Below are 27,950 nucleotides of genomic sequence, written 5' to 3' on the forward strand. Positions count from 1 at the left end.
TCTCGCGAGATTTCGCGTTGGCGGGAATGCGCGGCCAAAACATGGCCGTCGCCGCCGCCTCCGCTGTCTCGCGGCCACCGCGCGTCGCTTTTGTTTCAGGCTGAGGGGGTTTTCTAACGCACGATCATCGACGCGGATTAAGTTGTGGGGGGCGGGGAGGGGGGCAGCCATGGGGTTCCTGAAGCTGATCGAGCTGGAGAACTTCAAGTCGTACAAGGGCAAGCAGATCATCGGGCCCTTCAAGCGCTTCGCCGCGATCATTGGGCCCAATGGCTCGGGTAAGACTACGGCCCTGTCACACACACACACGCAAAGATAAAGATCCCCCGTGTAGCCTTCAACACGTGTTGGGGCAAGTGCTGTCAGAGGACTGCACGGCACGAGAGGGAGTAGTGTGGCTAGCGACGCGCCCCTTCCGTCTTTGTCTCCCCCCACCCCCCCGGCTCCTATCGCACCAGGTACCTCACGGAAGGCTGAGTCGACCTAGGGCAATGCCCAGGACCGATTCAGAGATTCGTAACTGATGTTGGCCGTAAGCGCGAATTGAACTTGGGTCACCGGGTTTCGTGGCGTGCTTAGTGCGCTAACCGCTGCGCCACCGCTCCCCCCCATTGTCAGCGCAATGCAACAACAGCGACGACCTAAACGGCACCGCACAAACTAAACACTGAATTAGCAGTGAACTAGCAGTGATATAAACACGAACATTCGCCGCGAATGTCGTGTGCGTGCTAAAAACCGCGTTCTCGCTGTGCAAAGTGGCGGGGTTGCGTGCTCGATTGGGTCGAAAACAAAGTGAAGGCGCAGCCCTGCAATTTCCCGTTGACGCCTCTGCTGGCGGAAGAGCCTCGCACGAGAGGAAGCTCTCAGAGCAGTGGTTGTCAACCAGTGTGGGTACGCGGGCCCCTGATGGGAGAGTCTGGGACGGGGTGGGGGGTACATGAGTTGATTTATAAATGTGTGAAATAGTATTAGAGTCATTGGTGAATATTCACGAATTGAATATGGAAATATGAAATAACTACGTATGGTAACCGAGACCCATGTTGGGTGTCAGGCAAGGTTGGTACTCTGTTGAATTTTGTTTCAACAAGTGGTTACAGAAGCCCAAACAAGGTTGAGTATCACTGCTCTCGAGAGCCTTGAGATTTTTTTAATGTTTGTAGTCACTTTAAGATGTTTCTTGTTCATGTTTTTGTTTGTTGCGGTTGCACCCGATTCAAGAGCCGAATGGCTCACAGGGCTATACCTAATAAATGAAAATTGAAAAAAAACTGTACTTGGGCCTACTCTTCCACGCCAGACTTCTTGGAAGAACTCGATATAAATGATTACAGCTGTGTTTTATGTTATACATTTCGGTGAGGTCTTCAACGGCATATAATCATGCACGTTCACTTGTTGAGTCATGTGTTGTTTATCTTAATCGCGCCATGTATTGCACCACAATATTAAAGAAATGTATAAATCACCCCCCCTTCCCTGTATTTTAAAGTAAAAGTTGACGCTTCGTCTTATAATCCGGTAGGAATGAGACCATATGCATACCTTACTGACAACTGGCCCATGTTTGGGGTGATTTTTGCTTTCTGGATACAAAGTAATGCCGTATCAAATTAAATATAATTCGCTGTTAAATTGATGTATCGGTGATTTCCACTTATCTACATAATGAAGGAACGTCTCAACTGTTTAACTATTCGATAGTGATTTTTTAGAATAACAACTCTTCCTGGCAATAGGAATGTGGAGTGTTTGGGCCGTTAAATGCTATTTGAGTACCAGGTGCTATAGTCTCGATAGTCCAGATCCCTCGCCAGTCCAGTGCACAATGAGTTCCAATCTCCTCTAGTTGTGTGGCCCTTTTGGTACAGGAGCAAGACCGCCAGTTTTGAGAGCATAAGTTGACATCCCAGCCAGGGCCCACGCACTCTCCTAAGCTAGTGGATGCAGGGCTGCACCGTTACCTTCTTTTACCCATTCTCCGAAAAACATTTTTGTTATAGTATAGTTTAACTATGAATTAACGACACTTGTGTTTGATCTTTGTCCATATTTTGTTAAATTCAAATGGGGCAACCCTAACATACATACACACTAGGTTGGGCACCTATTCACTCTCACATGCCCTGCTGTAGAGGTGTTCCCAACATGTCAAAGCAAAACATTGAAAATTGTTCTTCAATAAGATACGTTTAGTAAAAAACCAAATAGTTATTTTTGTGCACTCATTGATAATTGCGCTTGGATCATCGGCTCACTACACTTGGGAACCCAGTTTAATCACAGGTGGCTGAAACACATTCAAACCGTGCATCTTAGCGGTGCTGAACTCACTACTCTGACAGTATTAGCGCCTTAAGCCACCCCAATCGCACCTTGTGCCATGGCAGTGCGTGACATGGCCAAATAGCAGCATTGTTTACCGCTTTATGCAGATGTTTGCAGTTTCAGCTTCTTATATATGTTTTGGTCCTATTTGGGGGAGTCCTGGCCCGCATTTAATTTATGGTTTAACTATGTGGAACTTGTCATCGTTTTAATGTGTTTTTTAAGTAAGCAGTTTTAATTACTGACATGTAATGCGGTCGTGTGAGCACTGACTCGCTTGCCCTCGACAAGTGGGGAGCAGCTAATAATGAAAACGGTGTGCGCTTAACACGTGCAAATTAGCAAGGTTGAAACTGTAACCCTGATAATCTGCCCACAGATAATGGAGAGTTGACCGTAATGTCTCGGCTTGCAGGTAAATCAAACTTGATGGACGCCATCAGCTTCGTCCTGGGTGAGAAGACTAGCAACCTCCGTGTGAAGACCTTGAAGGATCTGATTCATGGCGCTCCCGTGGGCAAACCGGCCGCCAACAAGGCGTACGTGAGCATGGTGTACGCAGAGGACAACGGAGAGGAGAAAATATTCACCCGCTACATCATCGGTTCGTCGCTACACTTCACCGTCACTTGGTTACAGAAGATCCTTGGGTTTGATCTTCCACGAAGCTCATGATTCACCCTTAATCGCATCCATTGCAACAAACCACGGCAGATGCGGATACCTGATGCATAAATGGAAAATTTAAATTCTCCAGTGTGCGACTGGTCATCCAGAATATACAGTACAACATATAACGACGCATTGCCTGATTCACAAATACCAAGGAGACATTACAGCAATGCACTCTGCTGCATCTGGTGTGGTTTTCTGGCTTGACCACCTGTATTTGAAATTGTAGAGTTATTGCTTTGCATCTACATCAGCCATACGAAAGAAGAACATTCACGCCTATGCAGAGCGGCATGTAACGTGTTGTTGGTGGAGCGGGCGCTTTGGCCCTGTGTTTTAACGTGTTTTAATTCAGGTTTTATGCAGTAATACCATTTGCTCTGTTCATCTGTAATGGAGCGTCACGATAACTCTCGTAAAAAAATTACGAATATGAATTAAATATCCGTACAAACTTATGTTGCTGTTAAGAGACTCGCCATATATTGCTCATCGTGTTCATTCACTCAGTAACTTTGTGTCACCATGTGAAAGCACACCACTAGACTGATAATTGGACAGAGATGTGAGAATTCTAAATATCATTGTAATCACAAGTTAATAAAAAAGTGATTTCTTGACAGCAAAAGGAACAATTGGAGACGATTTGATTGGCCCTCCCGTCATTCCTTTCATGTCATGTGACATCACCGTACAACATGAGCTTTGTTTTAGACCACCAAATCAAAAGAGGTAAAATTATTTCCAAATGATATTAGACAGGACAATGATACAACTGGGAGGACTGATCCAGTGGTCACAATCTCACCTGTTGCTGGCTGCAAATGACTATAGCTACTGTACATATAATTACTGTTTTCTGTCTCATGAGTTTCTTGTAATTTACATGCCATCTTAGAATTGGTTTGTTTTTCTACCATGTTGTCGTATGCATTTAAAAATTGTGCACAATGTCCCAGTGTAGTAGCAACTTTTTGACATCTTGATACATTGTTGTAATATGCAGTTACAACATTTGAGGTCTGTCCGATAACGACTGGGTATATAATCTAAACAAAGTTTGTGATCTGCCGAATAACCACTGTGTATGTACCTGCTACATTCTCTGTACTCATCTCTACCGTTGGGGGACAGGATCTTCCTCCGAGTATCGGATCAATTCCAAGGTGGTGCAACTGCAGGAGTACAGTTCTGAGCTGGAGAAGTTGGGCATCCTCATCAAAGCACGCAACTTCCTCGTCTTCCAGGTGAGGGTGCGCCATGTGTTCTGCTCTTAAGTGGAGGGAGGCCCCTCTGAATCCTTAGGGCTGGTGAGTGTTGGTCAAGTTCAAATGTACACTCAACTCCGTTTATAATGATACCCTCCGGAATTAAAGTATCCTTTATCAGCTCGTGTGCAGGCGCTAGGTGGATTATCACAGTGCAGGATCGTGAGAGGTGGTGGCTGCTTGGGGAGGTCTTCCTCCAGCAGTGGAATTGACCATGTCTGATGATGTATATGAAGTACCGTTACATGAGAAGTTCCCCCAAAATCATTAAATGACCTTTACAACCCTGTTACAAAGTGGTTAGCGCGCCTCGCTATGAATCCGGTGACCTGAGTGTGATTCCCGCCCGTGACTGCCGTCAGTGGCGAGCGATAGCTGAAACGGTCCGAGGCTTCCCGCCTCCTAAACCACTGCTATGCTCCCTCGCATATTCTCCGCACCTTCACCAATGGCAGTTGATTTTTTTGCTGAAGGGTGAATGTTTTTGCTTCCTTTTGGAGGAAACAAAATACCCGCACAGATGGATTCCTATGGCTCTTTGTCATCACCATCACAAGGCGTGTACGGAAAACACTGCTGGAAAATGTTTAATTGGCGATTGTGGCAGGATACCCCACAATCCAACACCATTATCATCGGTACACGTCAGGATAAAAGCAGTCGAGTAATGTTAAGGCATGGTGGTCAGTGCCTGGTCTTTAACTCGTGCAAATTTTATATTGACAAATGTCAATATAACTCATGCAAATTTTATATTGACAAATGTATATTTTGGACACGATGCTTATATCACGCACCTCTGACTAGCACGGTTTGCAACGTACAGCGCAAAATAAGTTGAGCATACACGCACGTTTCATATCGGATTTTCTCCATTTACATTCCGATGAGCAAATTGCGATGTCGGGTGTTGACTTCTGGGACCTTTTTTTGGCGCGCGTTCTTACCCGCAGGGCGCGGTGGAGTCGATTGCGATGAAGAACCCCAAGGAGCGCACGCAGCTCTTCGAGGAGATCAGTCGCTCGGGGGAGCTAGCGGCGGAGTACGAGCGGCGCAAGCGGGAGATGATGAAGGCTGAGGAGGACACGCAGTTCAACTACCACCGCAAGAAGAACATCGCCGCCGAGCGCAAGGAGGCCAAGCAGGAGAAGGACGAGGTGCGACGGTCGCAGCCATGCCGGCCCCGCGTTAACCACTTGGCTCTTCTCCTTGCCAGTGCTGTATGAGATTAATATAATCAGCCAGAGTGCACCTGATCTCAGAAGCTAAAAAAAAACTATTTACTATTTTTTATTTTACCAGGTAAGGCCATTGAGCTGTATAGCTCTTTTCCAGAAGCGACATGGCTATCACAAATGACGGCTCAACGAGGTGGCTTATCACGTGGACATTTATAGCGGCCGAATACTCGAAATGCATGTTTCTAAATGTAGAGGGAAAAACCGGAGGACCCGGAGAAAAATCCGCGCGACCACGGGGAGCACATGCAAACCCCAAATATACAGCAGGCGTCGGGGTCGAGATCGAACCCACAACCTCCTGCAGACCAGGCGAGGGATATAATGTCTCGCCACCGCGAGGCCCCTCTCCAGGTTTGAGCCTAGAGAGTGCGTAGATGGGTGACCACCATGCATGTCAGTTTGTTGCGGGCTTACGTGGTGGCCATCAAAAGTGCAGCGCGGGGATCAGCGGTCTCGATTGGGGCCGCCATTACTAAAATGGTTGAGAATTGCTGCTGCAGGCCCAGCCTGTTGCTTAGAATACATCTTGCTTTGATTAGCTGGAGAGAACTCCCGTCATTCCATTCTCTTTCCCGTCAAGTTGGTGGTAACTGGTGACGGTTTCCGGCAGCGATTGCCGTAAAATTGTCCCTGTGGATCAAGGCATCTACATGTACCTCCGATTAGCACGGTTGGCTACACACGGTGCGAAAGAAGTTCAACAATAATGCATACTTATAGGCTCATCTTGGTCTTCTCTCTAGCTCGTGCATCCCTGACAAAAGGGCCCTGCATATGCATCATGAGCTCAAGGATTGATTTAAATGAAATCACCGCACAAAGGTGTAGGCATGTGTTGGATGGCTCGATGTGTGCAATGTAAGCGTTGTGCTTTCCTGCGCAGGCGGAGCGGTACCAGCGGCTGAAGGACGAGCTGGCACGCGCGCACGTGCAGCTGCAGCTCTTCAAGTTGTACTACACGGAGCAGGAGATCGAGCGGCTCAACAAGGACCTGACCGTGCGCAACCGCGACATCGACAAGGAGACGCGGCGCATCGACCGTGTCGAGGAGGAGATGAAGGGGCGCAAGAAGGAGGTCGGCAAGCTGACGCGCGAGCAGCAGCAGGTCGAGAAGGAAATCAAGTGCGTCCTTCGAGCATCCATCTATTCTCCCCTTACCCCTCCCCGCACATCCTCACTCGTCAGTGCCTACGATGGTCGCGAATGTAGAATGTTGAGAGGTTTTTGCGGAGCTGTACAGACTCTGTGGAGACCGTGACTGGTTATATGGACAAGATTTATTATAGTTGGTCAAACTTTTATTGCAAAAAATTACAACATTACTTGCGCATTAATTTGAACCGTTGACTGGTTTATAAAACACTGTTAGTTTTTAATGCTGTCTGGATAAGGTTGAAAACATTGATGGCACTAGCTCTGCCTGTCCACCCATCTGTCTGGCATCGCTCACGATTACAATAGCTGTTTTGGAACCTTTCCCCCGGCACAGGGAGAAGGACTCTGATCTGAACCAGAAGCGCCCGCAGTACATCAAGGCGAAGGAGAACACGGCGCACAAGCTAAAGAAGCTGGAAGCGGCGCGCAAGTCGGTGCAGAACGCGCAGAAGCAGTACATGAAGCACAAGGCGGACATCGACGAGCTGGAACTGGAGCTGGGCGGCGTGGAGAAGGCTCGGCAGGAGTTTGAGGAGCGCATCGAGGAGGAGAGCCAGAGCCAGGGCCGAGACCTCCAACTCGAGGAGTCGCAGGTTCGTCCGCAGCCCCATGGATGGCTTGTGGGGAGGGGGGGGCGGTGGTGGTAAGGAAGGCAGGAAGGTGGTGGAAGAGAGAATGATGAGTTTCCGTTCGTTTCATGTAGATATTACGGAATTTGTTTACACTCGCCCAGTGTTCTTGGTTCTTTCGGTAAAGTCACGTAGAAGGGAAGTAATAAAATAATAAAAATAAAACATAATAAAATAATTCTCACGACGTTTCGGCCACAATGCAAGCAGCCGTCCTCAGGTGAAGAACATGTCTGTCGATAAGACAGAGTCTAAATGACACGTCTTAGGCTTGGAGTGTCTATTTAAGCTGTGAGGGAGGAGGAAGAGAGCCTTGACAAAAGAATTTGCAAATTATTTTGCCAAGCCTAAGATGTGTCATTTAGACTCTGTCTTATCGACAGACATGTTCTTCACCTGAGGACGGCTGCTTGCGTTGTGACCGAAACGTCGTGAGAATGATTTTATTATGTTTTATTTTATTATTTTATTACTTCCCTTCTACGTGACTTTACCGAAAGAACCAAGAAGATGAATCCCTGCAGTCACGAAAGCTTTAAATCGAAATTTAACTCGCCCAGTGGTCGGAATGAATGACACAAAATAATCGAGATGGTACAAATGAGATATTTTAAAGGCGATGCTGTAAATATACTATTTACAAGACGTTACAGGCACTACACATGAGACAGTGCAAACAAGAGAGAACATACGAGACAAAAGGGTCAAATTGTGAACCAAATTTGTGACAACTCATCAGTTTTCATAGGGAAATGGGGGGGGGACTAGTGAATTGTTACATATCTAATGTAGCCACACTGATCCTAATGTCCAGGAGTTGAGAGCTATTTGAGTGTTGGGTTGCATCTCTTTTGAGTGAAGAACAAGAAGGTTATGAGTGGCCTTTCCTAAATACGCACTGTGGCTGGACATATGACACGCTTCAAGGCCTAATGGTGCAAGTCATTTGCGTGGCACAGGTGAAGGTGTACAACAGCTTGAAGGAGGAGGCCAGCAAGAGGGCGGCCGTGCTCGCGCAGGAGTTGGAGAAGTTTAACCGGGACCAGAAGGCCGATCAGGACCGCCTGGATCTGGAGGAGAGGAAGAAGGTGGAGACCGAGGTACGTGGGAGTGGGTTGGAGGGGAGGTTTATCTTCACGCCTTCCCGTGGGCCAGAGCAGACGTCGGTGGGAAAACTTCATATTCTTTAACTTCAGCGCTATCGATTTCTTATTATTTGTATTATTATTTTATGGGTCTATTATGATCAATACAAGCGAACTGTGCAAATGCCCTTTTTCTAAAAAAAGTTGTATTGGCCTTGTATAGAAATTGGTGCCATCACAGTTAGGACATCGCCAGTGGTACTGAAAAGTGAGAAATGAATGGCAACAACTCGCAGGATGTAAAATGGCATACGGGGTAGGGTTCTCACGAAAAGAAAACAACTACTAGATGCATAATACTGTTTATATTCTTCATGATGTATGAAGTTAGCTTTTCAAACCTGCCTGGTTGCAAGGTAGCCAGGAGATGGCAGTACAGCAAATAGGTTCGTAGAACTCATCTTTTGAGGACATTTCAGTGTTATCGCCTCATCTGCATGAGTTTTCTCCGTTTGTTCTCATTTTCATTGACACGCAAACAATCTTTGTATGTGAATTGGACAAACATAATGTATCCATACTAGAGATTTGTTTTGGGTTAGATCTCGTAAATACAAATGTGTCGTTAAACCCGCCGTTGTGTTGGAGAGTAAACCCACAACTTTCACAATTCAAATTGTAGTATTGACACTCGTAAATGACGTAGAAATGTATATAACCGTGTGAGAGAGAGCAATTGTTTTGGCTGGGGAGGGTTTTTTTACGGGCAACATTGAAGCCTTACATTGCTTGCTTTGCAATACTCGGATGCGTGCAGGCGAAGATTAAGCAGAAGCTGCGCGAAATTGAGGAAAACCACAAGCGAGTGGAGAAGCTGGAGGAGTACATCGTGACCAGCCGGTAAGCTCAAGCCGAGCCAAGGGGCTGTGGCACTTGGCTAATATGTCCTTTCTCTGTTCAAAACAATATTTGGTGGCAGGGGCGCACAACCCCAAATAACAAATAATACCACTGTGTACTTCAAAGAAAAAGTGTTTAATAGGTGACGTTTCAAGCAATCGCCCTTCTTCACAGCACTTGTTTTTTTGGTGGCTTGTGGGAGAACTGAGTTGTCAGAGCGTTGAGCGGACAGATACCATTTCAGGTTCAAATCCAAGTTGAATTAATTTGTAATTAAGCAGTGTTTTCTGACGAATATGTTGGGAGTTTTCTCAAAAGTAGGTTGTGACATCGTACATCTGTTAACTGACACAAGGTGATGCACTGCTGTCTGTGAGAGTTGTTCGTGGACATGTGTAAATCTCATGCGATGAAGCTGATGGTGCATTTGGAATAAAATATTGCACAAAGCAAAAATAAAATAATATTATTAAAAACATTTCAATACAGCAGTTGAAAATTAAATGTAGACAATAATAATTGACTAAAGAAGGCTGCAAACTTGGGCTCAAGATAAATATGAGCCAAACAAAATTACAAGTTGGCCAATTAAAATGGGAATGTCTGATGGCAGGCCGCATGAAATGAAGTCGTCCCTGATTTAGCCCCAGCCATGCCAGCGGCATTGACTTTACGCTAGGGGCGCGGTATTTTGACGAGCATCACGGTCGCCCCAGGTCTTCGCTGGAGGAGCAGAAGAAGCTGGAGTCGCAGCTGACGGAGGAGGTGGAGACAGCCAAGCGTCGAATCGAAGAGATCAACAGTGAACTCAACCAGGTGATGGGGCAGCTCGGAGATGCGCGCATCGACCGGCAGGAGAACAGTCGGCAGCAGAGGCGAGTGGAGATCATGGAGAGCCTCAAGCGCCTGTACTCCAGCTCCGTGGTGAGCCTGCCGCACCATGCACTGCTGTCCCTAGGATATAAGCAACTGCAAAATGTATGTGGAATAAAAATGTTGCGTGGGTTAAAGTGCTTCTACCCCAACCACCCTATTCTCCCCCCCACATCAAAGACAAAGATGCACAAAGTCAGACAACCTGAGAAAGGCTGCTCATGTTTTATCTGCAGGATATGAACTCTTCGTTGTTAACGCCGCCCAGCAAAGGTTGAACGCGCTTGTGCGTTGCCTCTGTCCTCAGTGGGGTGTCACGTTAACTCTTGTGAAGAGGATCCAATATAAATTAAACTTCACTGTAAAGTTGTGTTTCCGGTCAGGGACTTGCCCGAAATAAAATAGGCCAAAAATTAATAAGGTTTTTCAGAAATATTGCGCTAAAATGTTGAGCCTTGTCGACCGAGGCAATGACATCATAGGTTTATGCGCCCCACCTCCCCTCCCGATGTCGTCATTAGATGTTACGTCATTTCGTGACAGCACAAGACCCGAGCCATTGTACGGCTTGGAACTTACCATTATTATAATTCATTAAATATGTCAGAAGGACAAACGCATGTTGGAACGCGTGATAGAATCCATGCACATGCATGATCTGTTGGATTTTCGTCTTTAACGCTCACCGTGTGTACCTGTTTGCTGCAGTATGGACGGCTCATCGACCTGTGCCAGCCGACACAGAAGAAATACCAGATCGCCGTAACCAAGGTGCTGGGCAAGAACATGGATGCCATCATCGTGGATTCGGAGAAGACCGGCCGAGACTGCATCCAGTACGTGAAGGAGCAGCGCGGGGAGCCTGAGACCTTCCTTCCCCTCGACTACCTGGAGGCAAGTGCCCTGTCGCTCGCACTCATCTCACACACGTGCGCACACACACACCGCGTGGACACATCACACAAACGCAATGCGTCATGTATCACACACGCACTCACTGTGACGTCGCACACACACACCGCGTGGACATATCGCACAAACGCAATGCGTCATGTATCACACACGCACACACTGTGACGTCGCACACACACACACTGCGTGGACACATCGCACAAACGCAATGCGTCATGTATCACACACGCACACACTGTGACGTCGCACACACACTGCGTGGACACATCGCACAAACGCAATGCGTCATGTATCACACACGCACACACTGTGACGTCGCACACACACACACACTGCGTGACACATCACACGCAATCCGTAACGTATCGCACACCGTGACGCCGCACACGCCGTGACGTGTTACGTATGTACACTCACCACACCAGATGGACACATCACGCACTAAATGCGTCCCATATCGCACACCGTGACGCCGTATGCGCTGTGACAAGACACGCACGCCAACGGCATGTCCACACTTGATTATCAATGGGTGGATTGTGAATTTACCGTGATTGCAAAAAACCCTATTTCTTTCCGTGTGCTCGTCGGGGATCCGTGACTTGTGCCCACCTGACCGACAACGTTGACAATTCGATTACTTTAAAAATCAAACAAAATAAATGTTTACTTGTTTACACTCAGTCAATGTAAAGTAATTAATAAATATTAGTTTTATAGCTTAATTTACGTGTGCTTTGTATTGTCCATGTTTTTGTTCTTTCCGGACCTTCCCTCCCCTCCCATTATGCTGGTTAATCGTGCGTTGACTGTGTTCTCAAAAATTGGCTCGCCGCCTATATATACAACAACCTTGTGAATGTGGTGGCAGGGGTTCACAATAACTTATTTGTCTTTGTGTGATTTTTGTTTGGTGCCGTTTTTGTTTATAATTTTTTTTATTTACCTTGATAGTCGGGTTTTCATTTGCTTGGTAGTGGCTGTATATGAGATTTTATCCTTATATATAAATAATGTATAGCGTTATGGGATGCTGGCATAATTGACGCTTTTTAAAATTTAAGCAGTATTACTCTTCTCAAAAACCTCCCCCCCCCCTCCACCCCCCATTATTAGTCTGAACGTGGTGACATTTTCCTGAACCCCCTTCCTCCTTTTTGCGTCCGGCAGGTGAAGCCGACGGACGAGAAGCTGCGTGAGTTGCGCGGGGCGAAGCTGGTGATCGACGTGATTCGCTACGAGCCGCCGCAGATCAAGAAGGCGCTGCAGTACGCCTGCGGAAACTCGCTCGTGTGCGAAAACGTGGAGGACGCCCGTCGCATCGCGTTCGGCGGACCGCAGCGCCACAAGGTAGATTACTTAACCCCTTTCCCATTCCGATGAGGTATGTGTACGTCAGCAGTTTTTCTTCGGTAAAAGGCCACGCGGGAGGGCGGGTGGCACGGTTTGGCGCCGGCTGTCATAGAGTTGCGGTCGTGTCGCTACGGTTCTCTGCGGTGAGTACAATGTCTTGAAAAACAGCGGCGCTACGCCTCTCTAAATAAAATTTATGCTGAGACACTTGCGAGTTCCGATATTCAGCGGTGAACGGGACACCCACCCTGCAACTTGCAGATGTCTTGGAACGGGAAAGGGTTAATTGGTAAAACCAACGGCAGCATTGCCCCTAACTGGCAGACTAACGCGCACTTGCATTCCGGTGCTGTGTTCACCTTGTGCTGCACTGGGACAGCTCCCACCAAGGGGGTCCCCTCGGCTTAAACATTGCCTCATTAATGCGAGTTGTTGTTGAATGTGTTGGTGGCCAGTGCCACCCAGGGGGTCGAAGGTCGTCGATCATAAACATGCGCACACTGAAAGTGGATCAGACTGAAAACTCTGACGCGTGGAGAGATGCTCTTCTGGGAATTGCATAGAGACAGAAAAAAAGAAAACGTCGGTTAGAGACATTATTCCGAATGTTAGGAAAGAGTTAAGGGAGTTTGGGCAGGATATACCGCTCAGAGGGGTGATGGATGGACCACATAGATTGGAGAACAAATGGAAATCACAGACATTGCAGTGACTGGGGATCCGTGGACTTGGCCGATATTACCAGGTTATTTTCTCTACATTCTTGCCAAATGGGCCCCTTAAGTCGGTTTAGTCACGGTCGCATGAGTGCATGGAGGGAGTGCATCTCGTGTTTTACCAACGAAGTTTGCGTGTTCATTTGGGGCTTTACATGAGGCGCTCGGTAACAACTGCAGATTGCCTCGTTAACAACCCTTAGTAATGTTTTCCTGGATATATAAATTATATCGCGACCATTAAAAATGCGTTGGCAGGTATAGGTTCTCTATTGCAACTCATCAATGCCATTAGAGGCCCTTGAACGTAACTGTTTTTTAAATCGTACAGAGCATAATGTGTTCCCCATCTTTTCTCCTTTTAGGAAAACGACATTAATATTTATTGTCAAAGAAACAGCTTAATTGGCATTTCATTGCATCACAAATCTTGCTCAATCCCTACTTCCCATCGTACACCGGTCTAGTAATATATACATTTACACCATTTTGTCAATTCCACTGCTGGATGAGGACATCCCCTCGCCACGTAGGTCACGCGATTTATTTGACCATAACCTCGCCATTCTGGTCAGTGCTGTTTTGTGAAGGCAGGGTATATTTTTATGTATGTGTGGGAGCATAGAAGTGCAGTACAACAGTGCATTTTTTTCACTGCTTTCTGCTGCACATTAAATCGCCCCACCCGAACTCATACAGACCAGTTGTCCATTTTAGTCATCCATGCGAGCGCTGTCCAGGCTCAAAGCTGCTTAGCTCAGAGATTTGACACATTCCCGGTGACTTGGCCGCAAGGTGCGTCCCAGTTTGGTTTTCCCAAACCGAAGCAGCATGTTACATGATTCTGTCTGCTGCCCTGTGCTGCGCATGACGGCGTGGGTGCGTGCAGGCCGTAGCGCTGGACGGCACGCTCTTCCAGAAGTCGGGCGTGATCTCTGGCGGCGCCAGCGACCTCAAGGCCAAAGCGCGCCGCTGGGATGAGAAGGCCGTGGACAAGCTCAAGGAGAAGAAGGAGCGTCTCGCCGAGGAGCTCAAGGCAAATGCAGCCAGGCCTTGAATAACCAAACTCAACTAGGGGATGTCGCCGGGATAGTTTTGGGGGCTAATACCGTGTCTTAGCGCTGTGTCGGCACAGCTGAGATCTTGGTTTTAAAACCAAGTTTCAGTATAATTAGAGAAAACTTGGTTCTCAAGCATCGCTAATTGATGGCCCGGCCACCAATGACGTCATGGAAAACTATCGTGTTGAATATTGTTTTATCACTTTGTTCCGATTATTCACACCGAGATGTTATTCTTTTTGTCAGGTTGAGATGCAGGGAAAAGTTTTGCATCGCATACAAAAGAAGTGTGCGTAGTGTGGATAAACAGACTTATTGAAGTTACTTCTGTGGCGTGAAATAATTTTCAAACGGGGGTGTGCTGCTCGCTGCAAAGTTCTGAATGTCTTTGGCGGGTGGGGGGCGGGGGAAACATCGTAACTCAGGGGAACCCTTCTCACGGGCATTCATTTCCCTCGACCACCGCGTCAAACTGTTAAACCCTGCCGCTTGCCTTTTTTAGGAACAAGTGAAGAGTAAGCGGAAAGAAGCGGAGTTGCGCCAGGTGCAGTCACAGTCGCACGGGCTGCAAACGAGGCTCAAGTACACGCAGAGTGACTTGGAACAGACTCGCAACAAGCATCTGGCCAACAACATGCAGGTAAAGGGGGGTCAAGCCCATGTGCTCGCTAGTCCGGCGCTTGGGCTGATTGTCTCTGAGAGCGTTCGGTATGTCGTGCCCTGGCTTTGGCTCATGTGGGAAATAGCTTTTGATCCCGCCCGACATTAGGTGTCTCACCGTAAAGTAAGAGCTTCTTTGTTTTTGCTTTGGTTGCATCTTTGTTTAAAAACACGAGTGGGTGAACCGTTGCCTCACTGTGAGCCGAATACAACTTTTGAATAGATACCTTTAACAGGCTGCACATTCGACACGAAACTTTGATCACGTTTTGACGATATGCCTTGATTATGTGCTCGGAACTACTGAAAAGACTACAGATGACTGAGCTTGCTAAAATGTAAAACAGTGTTTCCAGGTGGATATTATTAACCTCTAGGACCCAATTAGTGTGGCTAGAATGCTTGCAATGAAAAATAATATGCTTGGCCAGCTATTTTGAAGTGGAAGGCCTTATGTGGCTGAGGGCTGTATGAAATTGTCACTTGTTGTATGCAGCCTGTGGGCCTTGGGTTCTCCACACCTGCTTTTAAAGGTGGCGAAACCCAAATGACGCCAATGCCAGGCGAGTTATGCTGTTGAGCAGCAGCGGTTGCGTAACGCACGCGCTCTGCCTCCCTTCCTCGTCACGTACGCTCGGCAGGAGAAGTCCAAGCTGGAGAGCGAGCTGGCCAACTTTCAGCCTCGCATGAATGAGATCAAGCGCAGCATCACGGCCCGCGACCAGGAGACCAAACTCATCATCGAGAAGATGAACCAGGTGCGACAGTCGGTGCCGCAGGCTTAAAAATAAATTGTGTAGAACTGGGAAATTCGGTAGTTAAGTAATCGACTTCTCTACCGAATGTTGGGATGATTACTCGACTAATCAGATTATGAAAATACTATGCGACTGGTCATCCAGAACAGACCATCTACAACATATCACAATGCAATTCCCAATCCACAAATACGAAGGAGACATCACAGCGATACACTCCGCGTCTCCTGACGTGGTTTTCTGGCTTGTTGACCACCTGAATGTGGAATTTTAGTTGTTGCCCTGCATCTACATCAACCATACGAAAGAATAAGAATGCAAACATTTGGGAAAGAAAAGCCCCACCATTGTGTGGCAGAATGATGGCGTGGCCTCTATATTTAACACGGCCCGAGTAATATGTATGTTGAACTTCTTTCGCACCATACGTAGCCTAACGTGCTAATCGGAGGTGCGGGGGAAGGACATCATAGACCACAAAAGGTTGTCTTAATTATTTGACAATTAAATCAACTTAATTGACTCTGTCCTCAGCTCTGAAATTTCGAGTTGTCCCACCGACAGCTCTTGCTGCCGATATTGTCCGCCGCTCGGCGTGTGGAGTGGCAGCATCGTGCGCGACGGGACACTGATGATTGTGCGCTCCGTGCGGCAGGTGGAAGACGAGATATTCGAGGAGTTCTGCCGGGAGATTGGGGTGCGCAATATCCGCGAGTTTGAGGAGGAGAAAGTCAAGAGGCAGCAGGAGATCGCCAAGAAAAGGTCTGAGAGCACGGCGCAATCGTCTGCCTGAACGCCTTAGCTTGACAAAGTTGTCCTACAGTGTTAAACTTAATACAGGCTGTCCGAAAATAAATATATCAAAAGTAAACGTCGAATGGTTTTATTGTTACTGACATAAATGTAATATGAATAGATGTAAAATTATTTTATGAGTAGTAGGTTTTTACCCTTTTAAACTGGTACAAAACTGACACCTTTAAAGGGGTAAAAACCTACTACTATATTTTGCCACTGGTAAAAGAGATCTCATAGAGTAAATTATTTTATGACTTATGATTTTTTTATTATTAATTGGTTTATGGTATTGATTAGATATTCTCGAATTATTAATAAACTTATACATGTCATCTACCATTCACTATGATCAATCTAATTCACCATTCAAACTGTGAGAAAACCTTTCCATAAAGCCGTAGGGATGGATGACACAGCATGAACAATACAATGTTTAAAGTTCTTCAAGGTCCCTTGGCTTGCTAGTGTAGACTTTACTTTAAAAAACACCCCAGAGGCAAAAATCTCACGGTGTTCATTTGGGTGAACGGGTGGATTTGTCATTGTGTCAGAAAATGGGGTTTCTTCTGAAACAGAAAGTACCAATCAATATGCACAACAAACTAAAACTTATAAGTCTAATGCATATATTTATATCAAATTTATGTCAGTGTCTCGAATAACAATAAAACTGTTAAACATTATTTTTGGTATATTCATTTTCGGACGCCCTGTATTATTTTTCTTTAGAACTACTTTTTGTGTCTTAGTTTGTTCTTCCCTCGCACACCTCCGATGAGCACGGTTGGCTACGTTCGGTGCGAAAGAAGCTCCACATACAGACATGGGAGAAGGGGCTTGGAAAAAACACGTGTGTGGTTTATGCATAGCTCCTTTTTGTGAATCCACTCCTGGATAACGGCCTCCACATGCTGTGTGGCTTGTGGAGTCATGTGAGCATACTTCTCCACGCTCGTCAGCGCGGGTTGGAGAAGGCAGCCCAACCAGCTAAGTCTGGCAACCTTTTCCTTCTCGAGAAGATTGCTGACTCACGAGTTTGTGTAAAACGGTTCACGCAGCCCCTTGTTTGTTTCATAGAATTGTTCTGCATTGCACAGTACGGTAAGTCCGTGCTCAACGCGTTTTCGCTACAACGCTGTTTTCTTCCACTTGGGAACACTTTTCGCACGACACGCAACGCGCATGTTCATACCTTGGCTGAAGTGTCTGAGGCTCTACAACTCAAGTTTGAAACTTAAATAATGAGAAATATGCTTTTAAATTGATCGTATGATACGCTCTGGTAACATGACAGTGACATTGTATTACAAGTGTGGGACCAACGCTGCCATAGCGACAGCATCGGAGCATTCCAGGCTGTGCCTTGCAAATTTTTTTCTCATTAACAAACCTTTAACTTATATTGGACAGAACAGAAACGTACAGGTTAGATATTGAGTGGCTTTATATTATTCCAGGGCTCTTCAGCGATGTTTTCTAGCAAACCTCTTAAGAAAATGAGCATCTGAAGCTCTTTAATTTTTTTCTATTTTGAATTTCGCTTTCTTCTCACAAATTGTGTCATTCTGGATCTTTTGACGCCTCAGTGAATCGTATCTCCTGGTGGGCTTAGAAGGCCACTCGGTTGGCAACTCCCAAGAGCCTTCGAAGGCCACATCCGGCTTTTGGAGAACTCTGCCTCATCATTTGCATCTTTGGGGGTTGGTGTTTGTTAAGTTTTTCACAATTGTAATGAAATGTAAATCGCCGCAGGTCAGAGTTTGAGAACCAGAAGACACGCCTGGGCATCCAGCTGGAGTACGAGCGCACACAGCTCAAGGAGGACCAGGACAAGGTGACCATGTGGGAGGACGCGGTCAAGAAGGACGAGACAGAGGTGGAGAAACTCAAGAAGGTAAGCGCCGTCACGCGGGGCAGCTTTGTGTCTGGGCACGGTGCCGCACGGTAAACGTTGGGCGGATAATGATGTATTGATTCTTCAACGGAAAGCATTGGTTATACTTGTGATGCATGCATCGAATCATAGGTATGAGATATGATTTATTACTTGAAAGCAACGGATCGGGAGCCTGTGACTTTCATGTTGCATTTCCGATTAGCTCGCACCTCCAATTAGCACGGTTGGCTAAATACGGTGCGAAAGTTGTTAAACAAATATATATATGAGGCCTACCGCTTTTAAATGGCCCGCAAACAACCATCACCTCATTAATCGGGTACTAGAGTGACATTTTTGATCTGGTAACAACTATAATTGAAGTGTGGTCAGTAACTTCTGTCAACTGCAAGAGAGACTTGCATACGATTGAGTTGGCATATGGCCTGCTCGGAAGTAACCGACGGGTGGTGTCGCTCTGCAGGAGGAGCAGCGGCACATGAAGATCATCGACGAGACCATGGCGCAGCTGCAGGACCTGAAGAACCAGCTGCTCTCGAAGAAGTCTGAGGTGGCCGACAAGACGCACGAGATGGAGGAGATCCGCAAGAAGCTCGGCGGCTTCAGCAAGTCAGTGGCTTTTTTTGAAACGCAGTGATCCCTCGTTTACCGCGGTAGATGCTTTCGCGAAATTCCCCTTGAAAGTGAGAAATTATTGTTGCTTAAATCGCATTTGCGCTGTAAACTCAGTCTGCAGGCATCGTATCGCGCAGCTCGAGAAGATAGTTCATCGTCGACTGGTCACAAACCGTGTGATAGCGACGCGCGTTGCGTGTCGTGCAACAAGTGTTCGCTAGTGGAAGAAAACAGCGTTGTAGCGACAACGCGTTAAGAAAAGACTTGCCGTACTGTGCAATGCAGAACAATTCTGTGAAACAAACAAGGGGCTGCGTGAACCGTTTTACACAAACTCGTGGGTCAGCAATATTCTCGAGAAGGAAAAGGATGCTAGACTTAGCTGGTTTGGTCATGTGTTGAGAAGAGACAGGAGCATCCAATTAGAAGGGCCATCCAATGGAGATACCACCAGTGCAGGGTAGTTGGAGTGGAGGGAGACCGAGGATGAGATGGGAGGATGCGGTTGAGTGAGATATGAGGAGTGGATGTGACGAGAGAAGAGGCACAAGGAGAAATAATATCCGTGCTTGGAAGAAAGACGTACACATTTTTTTTCACCTTCATAATTTCCTTTTGTAATCTGCCAGTATTCCTGGGCATGGTCCTACAGAGTAGAATTTCATTTGAAGACGGGTCATTTCCTGAAACGTTAACTGATAAAATGGCCCTTAAGTAAATCATTTTCAAAGTAGCTACTCTGAACAATCTCCGTTGCTTGAAACAACCGCCTATGTTATATTATTCTCTTAGAAGACCATGTTGATTAATTTAATGCATTTTTTTGTACTTTACAATTGACATGCAGCCAAATTGTCAAGACATGCCTACATTCAAAACTAACGATTTAAACTAAACAAATTTTATTATGACTAGGTAAGGCCCACTGAGCTATATAGCTCTTTTTCAGAAGCGTCCTGGCCACAAATTATAGCTCAATGTGGTGGCTTATTATCACGTGGACAATTATAGCAGCCAAATACTGTTGAGCACATGTTGATTCTAACTTTGAAGGGAAAATCCAGAGGACCCGGAGAAAAAGCCACACAAAATATACAGGCGTCGGAATCGGGATCGAAACCCACGACCTCCTGCATACCAGGTGAGGTAGTTAACATCTCGCCACTGTGATGATCGGTGGTGTAGCGTAGCTGGCATGAGCCCTGGTGCAAGGAATGAAATAAGCACCTTACTAATATACCTCCTCTTTGTAGGCTGGCACCATATGAAGTGACACCGCCACTGTTGTTCTCCCCTCTTGACGTCGCTGCTCAGGGAGATGACGCATCTGCAGAAGGAGGTGACGGCGATCGAGACGAAGATTGAGCAGAAGAGGAGCGACCGCCACAACCTGCTGCAGGCGTGCAAGATGCAGGACGTGCGACTGCCCATGCGGCACGGCACCATGGACGACATTTCGCAGGAGGAGGTGAGAGGGGGTCGGAGGAGGTGATGATGTTGGTGCCAGCACCAGTCTCGATTTAGTCAGCATTTTGTTATGATAGTCATTGTTGGTCAAGTCCACGACAACTTGTCGAAATTTTCGAAGCCTTAGTCTGTGGACTTCCTTTTAGTCTTTCTATTAGTCTAATCTTTTAAAGCAGTCAAAGATGTAGTTGTTGTGAGGGGCATGCAATCCACCCCCCCTCCCACCCCAATATCTGGTCAACCATCCAGTGAACTCCATAACTCTCATTATATAAATATATGTATGTTAAACTTCTTTCGCACCGTGCGTAGCCAACCGTGCTAATCAGAGGTGCTGGGCAGGATGACAAACTAAATACAAAAAAGCCACTTGGAATGTTTTTTTTCTTTTCAGTGTCATAACCGTACTGGTAAATGCTCTTGTGTCAGGGAGTTCAGGGCTCGTCGCAGACCGACACCGAAACGAGCGGCAGCTCCCAACGCAGTTCGAACATGTACGCGCGCGAAGCTCTCATCCAGATCAACTACAACGAACTCAACGACGACCTCAAGGCACGTGCACCGACCCGCCCCCCGCGGCTCGTCTCCCGCCACACTCTATCGTCACATTTCCGAGGTGCGATCCTCCCGAGCGACGGGGCTGTAACATCAATCGTGTGTGCGTGCGTTGGCGTGCATTTGACGCCGCAGGATCTCTCGTCGGATGAGGAGATAAAGGGCGAACTGAACGGGCTGGAGCACAAGGTGACGGAGCACCAGAATATCATGCAGCGCATCTCGGCGCCCAACATGAGAGCCATGGAGAAACTGGAGAGCGTGCGGGACAAGTTCCAAGAGACCGCCGATGGTGAGGAGTGCGCGCAAGTGCCATCGTGGCGCGGACCTCCGAATCCCCACGACCCCCGGCACTGAGGTTTAACCGCGGTTGCACGATCGTGTAGGGAGACGGTTTTTTTCGCGGCCGCTCCCCCAGCGTTCATTCTGACGACGGTGGCGTTTCCAATCGGCAGAGTTCGAGGCGGCGAGGAAACGAGCAAAGAAGTCGAAGCAGGCATTTGAGCAGATCAAGAAGGAGCGCTTTGACCGATTCAACGCCTGCTTTGAGGCCGTGTCGACCAACATCGACGAAATCTACAAGGCTCTGTCCCGCAACGCCAGTGCGCAGGTCAGCATTCTGGCGTGTCAACCATTTCACTCTTCTGGGGCATGGTTGTATTAAATACGTTTTTTCGTCCAGTTGGTACCGTTTCGTTTGTTGATGAACTCTTCTCGCAGTTGGATGGATTATCACGATTCGGGGCAATGGATAAATTCAAGAATGTATTCTTATTTTGTCCATTTGGTACCACTTAGATTGTGTTCTCATTCTGTCGTCTTCGCTTCGTTAACCCAGTCCGATACTTGTATCACAATCTGGACAAACAAATGAACATGAAACGAGACAAAAAGCTTGTCGATTCTGAAATCGAACGGCGAATCACGAAGGGGAGTCAAAGGCCTAGTGGTGAGTGTTCGGATGCGGACGGAATAAACTCTGAGGCACCCTCTGTTTGTGCACCAGGCGTTCCTGGGGCCAGAGAACCCGGAAGAGCCGTACCTCGATGGAATCAACTACAACTGCGTGGCGCCCGGGAAACGCTTCCGGCCCATGGACAACTTGTCAGGCGGGGAGAAGACTGTTGCTGCACTGGCACTGCTGTTTGCCACACACAGGTTTGAGCACCCCCATCTCTGCTGCTTCACATTCACAAAGAAAGTAGTGGTGGTGGTGGTAATGATGATTATGATAAAACTAAACTATTTTATTTTATCAGGTAAGGCCCACTGAGCTATATAGCTTTTCTGCAGAAGCGACCTGGCCACAAATGATAGCTCAACGAAGTGGCTTATCACGTGGAAATTTATAGCAGCCACATACTCTAAACGCATGTTGATTCTAAATGTGGGGGGAAAAATAGGACCCGGAGAAAAATTAATGCGACCACGGGGAGAACATGCAAACTCCAAATATACAGCAGGCATCGGGGTCGGGATCGAACCCACGACCTCCTGTATACCAGGCGAGGTAGTTAACATCTCGCCACCGTGATGATCGGTGGTGTAGCGTAGCTGGCATGAGCCCTGGTGCAAGGAATGAAATAAGCACCTTACTAATATACCTCCTCTTTGTAGGCTGGCACTTGAGTTTCTCTGGCCTGTGGGCCCCAGTGTAGTTGAACCACCTGCATAATTGATAGCTAAGCCATTCATGATGATGATGAAAATGAGCACTCAGACCAAAAACCAGTTCTCAATATCGTAGATGGCCACCCAGGCTGTGTGACGCATGCTGTCCGGCACAGGTTTCGGGTTTCTTTCATGAGAAAAAAAGGACTTTAAAAGTTATGGAAATATGGGCCATCAAAAGCAATCCTGTGACACCACTAAATCATCATTGCCATATGTCTGATTACGTCAATGCGGTGATGTCACTGGAGCGCTCTTAAAAGTATATTTTTTTATCGAATTAACGAAGCCCTAAATGCTGACAGTCCAGGTCACGCAACCTGAGTTTGTTTGAGAGATGAGAGCTGTTTGGATTGTTTTTGCGTCATTTTACTTCGAAATTACTGTTTGCTACCATAGCATTTGACTGCGCCGTTCTGATAGCTGGCCAGACACAAGTGGTACCCTCAACCTCCTCGTATACAGTGCTGTCCTCTTGCTTTTCCGTCGCGCCCCATTGCTAAAGCCACGGCCTTTATATCTCGTTGTTGCGTCTGTGCGTTGCAGCTACAAGCCGGCTCCGTTCTTCGTCTTGGATGAGATTGACGCGGCCCTGGATAACACCAACATCAGCAAGGTGGGGAGGGGGGCGGGGGCCTTGTGGCCAGACGGCGGTGCTGCACACCACACTCGCGCACGTCTGTAAACAAAACTGTAAATTGCGCACGAAGCCGAGGCGCTCGACCTCGAGAAACGCAGACGCGAAAAATGCGCCGCCGGGTTTTTTTTTTGCCAAGTTTGGTTGTTTTCGTTTGGAATCGGAAACGGGTGGGCACGGTAAGGCGGCTGCGGCAGCCTCGGCGTTGGGTTTGAGCCACACGCGCACAGTTTGCCGGCGGGTGTTTTGCGAACGCCTCAAAGCTCCCCCTCCCTCCTCTCACCCACTTACCCCGCCCCTCCCCTACCCCCCCCTTCTCCCCAGGTTGCCAATTACATAAAGGAACAGTCGGTGGAGAACTTCCAAGCGATCGTGATCTCACTGAAAGAAGAGTTCTACACTCGGGCGGATGCGCTTGTGGGCGTCTACCCAGAGGTGACGTCTCTAAACTCGGCATCGTACGGCCCGACTGAGCCCCCTTTGTCTGGCTTCTTGAGTGGAAAAAATCGCAAGGCTGATGCTACGCAGATATCGGTCGCGCATTCTGTTGTGAATGGTAACGCAGCCGTTCGATGTCGCACTCTTATGAACTTTAAAAGCAATAATGCACTCAAAATATGATTGCTTGATAGCAAATGGTGCAGTTGTCACCATTGGTTTAATCAATTTACTATAACTATCAACAGTATTACTTTGCCAGCACTGCACTGATGATGTTATTGTGTCCAAAATATGTCACCATCTTTAAATGTGCAAAGCTCCAGAAAAAGTTGGTGCGGCATGTACTGCTAGAATTTCCGAATGGAAATGAATTTTCATCTGGACGAAAAGCAATCCTAAACAGTGTTGTCCAAGATTGTGAGCCCTTGTTGCTGTAGTTCATGAAACCATCGCTGTGTGGCTGGTACAGTCATGGGGGGTGTAATTGTCTCGTTCTCGGAGTGGACCGTGTATTCACAATCAAGGTTTTTTTGGTTGGATCGCGTAAGTATACATGTGTCGTTAACTCGCCACCACCACCTGACGCAGCCAACCAGCAAGGTTTGTCACATGAATAATATTGGTCGTGAAAGCCTACGCCTCAAACTGAATCGTGTATGTGTGTGTGTGTAAACCTCTCACCACCTGTGTTTGCTCCCCCCCCCACCAACGTTCCTGTTGTTTGTCAAAACAGCAAGGGGATTGCGTGATCAGCAAGGTGCTGACCTTTGACCTGACTCAGTACCCGGAGCCCGGCGGAGACGCAGATGCGGACGCCATGGTGCAGGCATGATGACGGAAGAAACACGAAAATTATGATGATGACACACAAGACGACTCCACTTAAAGTTTGAAGAAGAGGAGGCCCATTAGATATTGAATTACAAATTTCTGCCAAGATCTCATCCGCCAATCATGTGCTGAAGAACTCTCAAATAAAATATGTTTAAGCATTACAGTGCAAACATCAGTCTGCAAGTTACGTAAATAATTAGCTAAATATGTGACTTGAGATGATTGTTTTTAATTGGCCTGCTAATCGTGACAGTGTTGGAGAGTATGAGGGGCGTTTGTTCGATCTTGTTTATAACTCGCAATTGGGCTTGTTTGCCTGCAGGGCAAAACAGGAAGTTACAATTCCTTTGCACCTCATCGTCGTCAAGAGGCTTTTGTGGCCTTCCCTTGGCCTGAATGGTCACAGCACAGAAAACCGCAACTTACGTCACAACCATTATGCTCATTAAATGCGGTGACGTCATTGCTGCTTTGACAGCTTGCAGTGTTTTACCGTTGTTTTTTTAAACTTGCGCTGTGAATAGAGAAACGTTGAACTTGTTAACATTCTGGCCGGGATTTTACTTTTACTGGAGATCGGGCGAGTGGGCTGGAGACGGAGAGTCCTTTTGTACAGAGATCGTGAAGTTGACAGCGACGTTTTTTTTACGACGGCGTTGGCCCTGGACTGTAAATACAGTTGACTGGAAGCAGATTAATTTGGGTGGCACGGGGACTTAGAGAATCGTTTCTGCTAATGCCAGTTTAACAAAAGATAAACTCGCGTTTGAATTATTATTTTTTCCTGAACATCGCAATGAAAACGTATTCTCAGCAGTGGTTGCAGTGAGACTGGTGTATGCCGAAGCATGTTCCAGCGTCGTGTGAATATTAAAACTGCTTCTGGTGAGGAGCAGTTCCTACTTGTCCACTGCTGTGACCACCTTGCAGGTGGTTTATCGTCTGCAGACAGGGCTCATTTAGCGTGGGCAGAGTCAACCATGACCAGGATTCTAACTCAATCGCTTGTCCCGGTTAGGTTTATGGTGCCAGCCATAACACAGCTGTCCGGTATGATTGTCAAATTAACGAGTAGTTTTCATGTTGTTAATTTCGGATACGTAGCTTAAAAAAGTTTTTTTTTGTGGGAGTGTTTGTATTTTTTTATTTAGTGGGTTTGTGCGTGACTGTTCGAGAAATCATGGTTGTTATGGTGTTCGTGACTGCCCATCCCCATAACTGCCCTCGCTGCATTAACATTTCCGGTTTCTTGGCAATTTGTGGTGATTTAACATTTCACAGTCTGGATCCGGAGTGGTGTAAGTGCACAGGTTGATGAAGGAAGATGCACCACCGTCATTAACAAACACTGCTTTTCGTGACGAGATGAGAATTACGCAAGACGTATTTTTTAACAACAAGCCCGTCTTAAAAAGCAAAATACAATGTCTCCATAATCAAATGAACTTCGAGCTAACGCTTTTCCCTTTTGACAGCCCTGAGCTTGGAGTGGAAATTCCATATTCCGATGGCAGTGGTCAGATAGGACAGTTAATGTTCTGAAGAGAGCATTTGTCAAAAGCGTATCTAATCGCGCATCGACTTGGAAGGCAGTGTTTGTGATGTGGACGATGATGGGTTTCATCCCGTGCTTAAGTTGGCTTGCAAGGTGCATTGGCACGAGACGTCGCTACGTGTGAAGAAAATGAGTGTCGATATTAAGTTGACGGAAATGCCTGGCTATGCTTCGTGGGGTTGAGGCATCTGCTGCTCGTGTTGCCGTAATTGCGCGCCTATCGTGCCGGTGCGTAACTTCAAAGTGGCCTTGTATGCCACCGTCCCATTCACAGTAGTTGATTGTCGACGCGAGAGCGGAGAGCCCTTGAATTGTACAATAAAGCCGTGACTAACGACTGCTGCGTGGGCGGGCGGGTGACCGGATCCTCAAGTTATCGATCATGCATAGGCTTGTAACAAATCCCCCCGTCTTACAAAAAATAAAATTTTTAATAAGATTTTTGCTGGTCACAAGAACGAAGACCCGTAACAGAACGCCCGATGCCACAACAACCGTACGCGTATATATCTGCCAGGTCTATCTACCAGACTCGTTCGCTTTGGTATGGGGGGGGGGCGAACAGTCAACCCACAGTGAATCCCCCTGTATTTCCACGTAATTAATGGTCATTTGGGGCCACGATTCTTTCGAGGGCTATTTAATTCGTACGGTTTGGATTTGCACTCCTGCCCGTGCGTCTACAATTTACAATCTCGCGCTCTTTTAGCTTAAAAAAAAGTAAACATTTGCGAATGCATTTTTTAGTATCAATCATAGACAATCTTATCAAACCATTCTTTCATCGCACGAATCATGAACAATTGAATTTCTAAATCGTCGATCATCATGTGCCTGTATTTAACAACGTGTAAGTTTTTGTTCGAGTGGGGTTGGCTGACACTAGGTGCACTCGCAAAAAGAGGCTTCTATCGTGCTGCCATTTTCCCTGTAAACTCTGGTCCCCTAACCACAATGCTGACATAACGTAGCCCATATTTTAAATCTATGTTGAAAACATTTCTTTAGAACTGCTTTTTGCCGCACCTCCGATTAGCACGGTTGGCTACGTAGGGTGCAAAGGAAGTTCAACACACGTACATTTACACGAAGAGCTTGCCTGTGAATTGCAGCTTTGTTGTGCACTGTGAATGTGATGTTGGATTTTATTAAGTTTCCCACTATTACTCAATGTATCTGTCATCAGGTTCGATGCATAGGTCAAACTAGCAGGTGTTCATATCCAAGTGCAACACGAGTCCTAAAGCCGAGTACTCGCTTACCCTTCTGTTAAGTTTTGTATCATGGCCTTGTTATTATAGTTTTGAAAAAGGTTAGAAGTATGATGTGAATCGTGTAAACATTTTTGTAGTGATTTGAATATGAGCTTACCCGAGTGTATTAATAAAACATGAATCGCTTTCTGGCATTGGCCGTGTACTGTTCACTTTTTCAAGTGATTGGGCACCCACAGTTGTGAAACTTGATCTGCCACTGCCATTCTGAGTGGCATAATTGCACTCTTTGTAATGTCAATAAGTAGACACCTTATTAATGTGTCGTTAGACCCGCCACCACCCGACAGCCAATCGATAAGGTTTGTCACGTAAACAAAAGTGGCATTTCCTTAGGATCGCAACATTTACAATTCGAGTACGACGTTTCGCCAGTAATTGCAACGAGCATCATTAGGCGAGAGACACGTTTGTCTGGTGGTGGCGGGTTTAACGGCATTTGTACGCGATCCAACCCAAAAAACTTCATGGATGATATTTGTTCGCGAAAGCCTCCTGCGTGTTAAAGTGAACGCCTGCTACGGTTAGTTGGGACTATGGTCAGGGTTGGTGATATTGTTTGGGGGTTCGGGTGCTTGTTAGGATTATGGCT

General features: G+C 46.8%; 1 protein-coding gene across 1 annotated transcript; it reads left to right on the top strand.

Moving 5' to 3' along the window:
* LOC144731275 (structural maintenance of chromosomes protein 1A-like) lies at window positions 1–27,492 on the top strand. The gene is made up of 25 exons (XM_078612325.1): window positions 1–278; window positions 2,747–2,935; window positions 4,138–4,250; window positions 5,225–5,428; window positions 6,396–6,634; window positions 7,002–7,260; window positions 8,256–8,396; window positions 9,199–9,281; window positions 9,998–10,205; window positions 10,863–11,048; window positions 12,237–12,416; window positions 14,025–14,171; window positions 14,699–14,836; window positions 15,498–15,614; window positions 16,270–16,376; window positions 18,165–18,306; window positions 18,773–18,918; window positions 20,239–20,392; window positions 20,821–20,943; window positions 21,082–21,238; window positions 21,402–21,556; window positions 21,953–22,104; window positions 23,164–23,233; window positions 23,579–23,689; window positions 24,429–27,492. Exons 1-25 carry the CDS (start codon window positions 170–172, stop codon window positions 24,525–24,527), a joined length of 3,729 nt encoding a protein of 1,242 aa, XP_078468451.1. The 5' UTR covers window positions 1–169; the 3' UTR covers window positions 24,528–27,492.
* The last annotated feature ends 458 nt before the right edge of the window (window positions 27,493–27,950 follow it).

Source organism: Lampetra planeri, chromosome 38 (assembly GCF_965212315.1).
Source record: "Lampetra planeri chromosome 38, kcLamPlan1.2.h2, whole genome shotgun sequence".
NCBI lineage: Eukaryota > Metazoa > Chordata > Hyperoartia > Petromyzontiformes > Petromyzontidae > Lampetra > Lampetra planeri.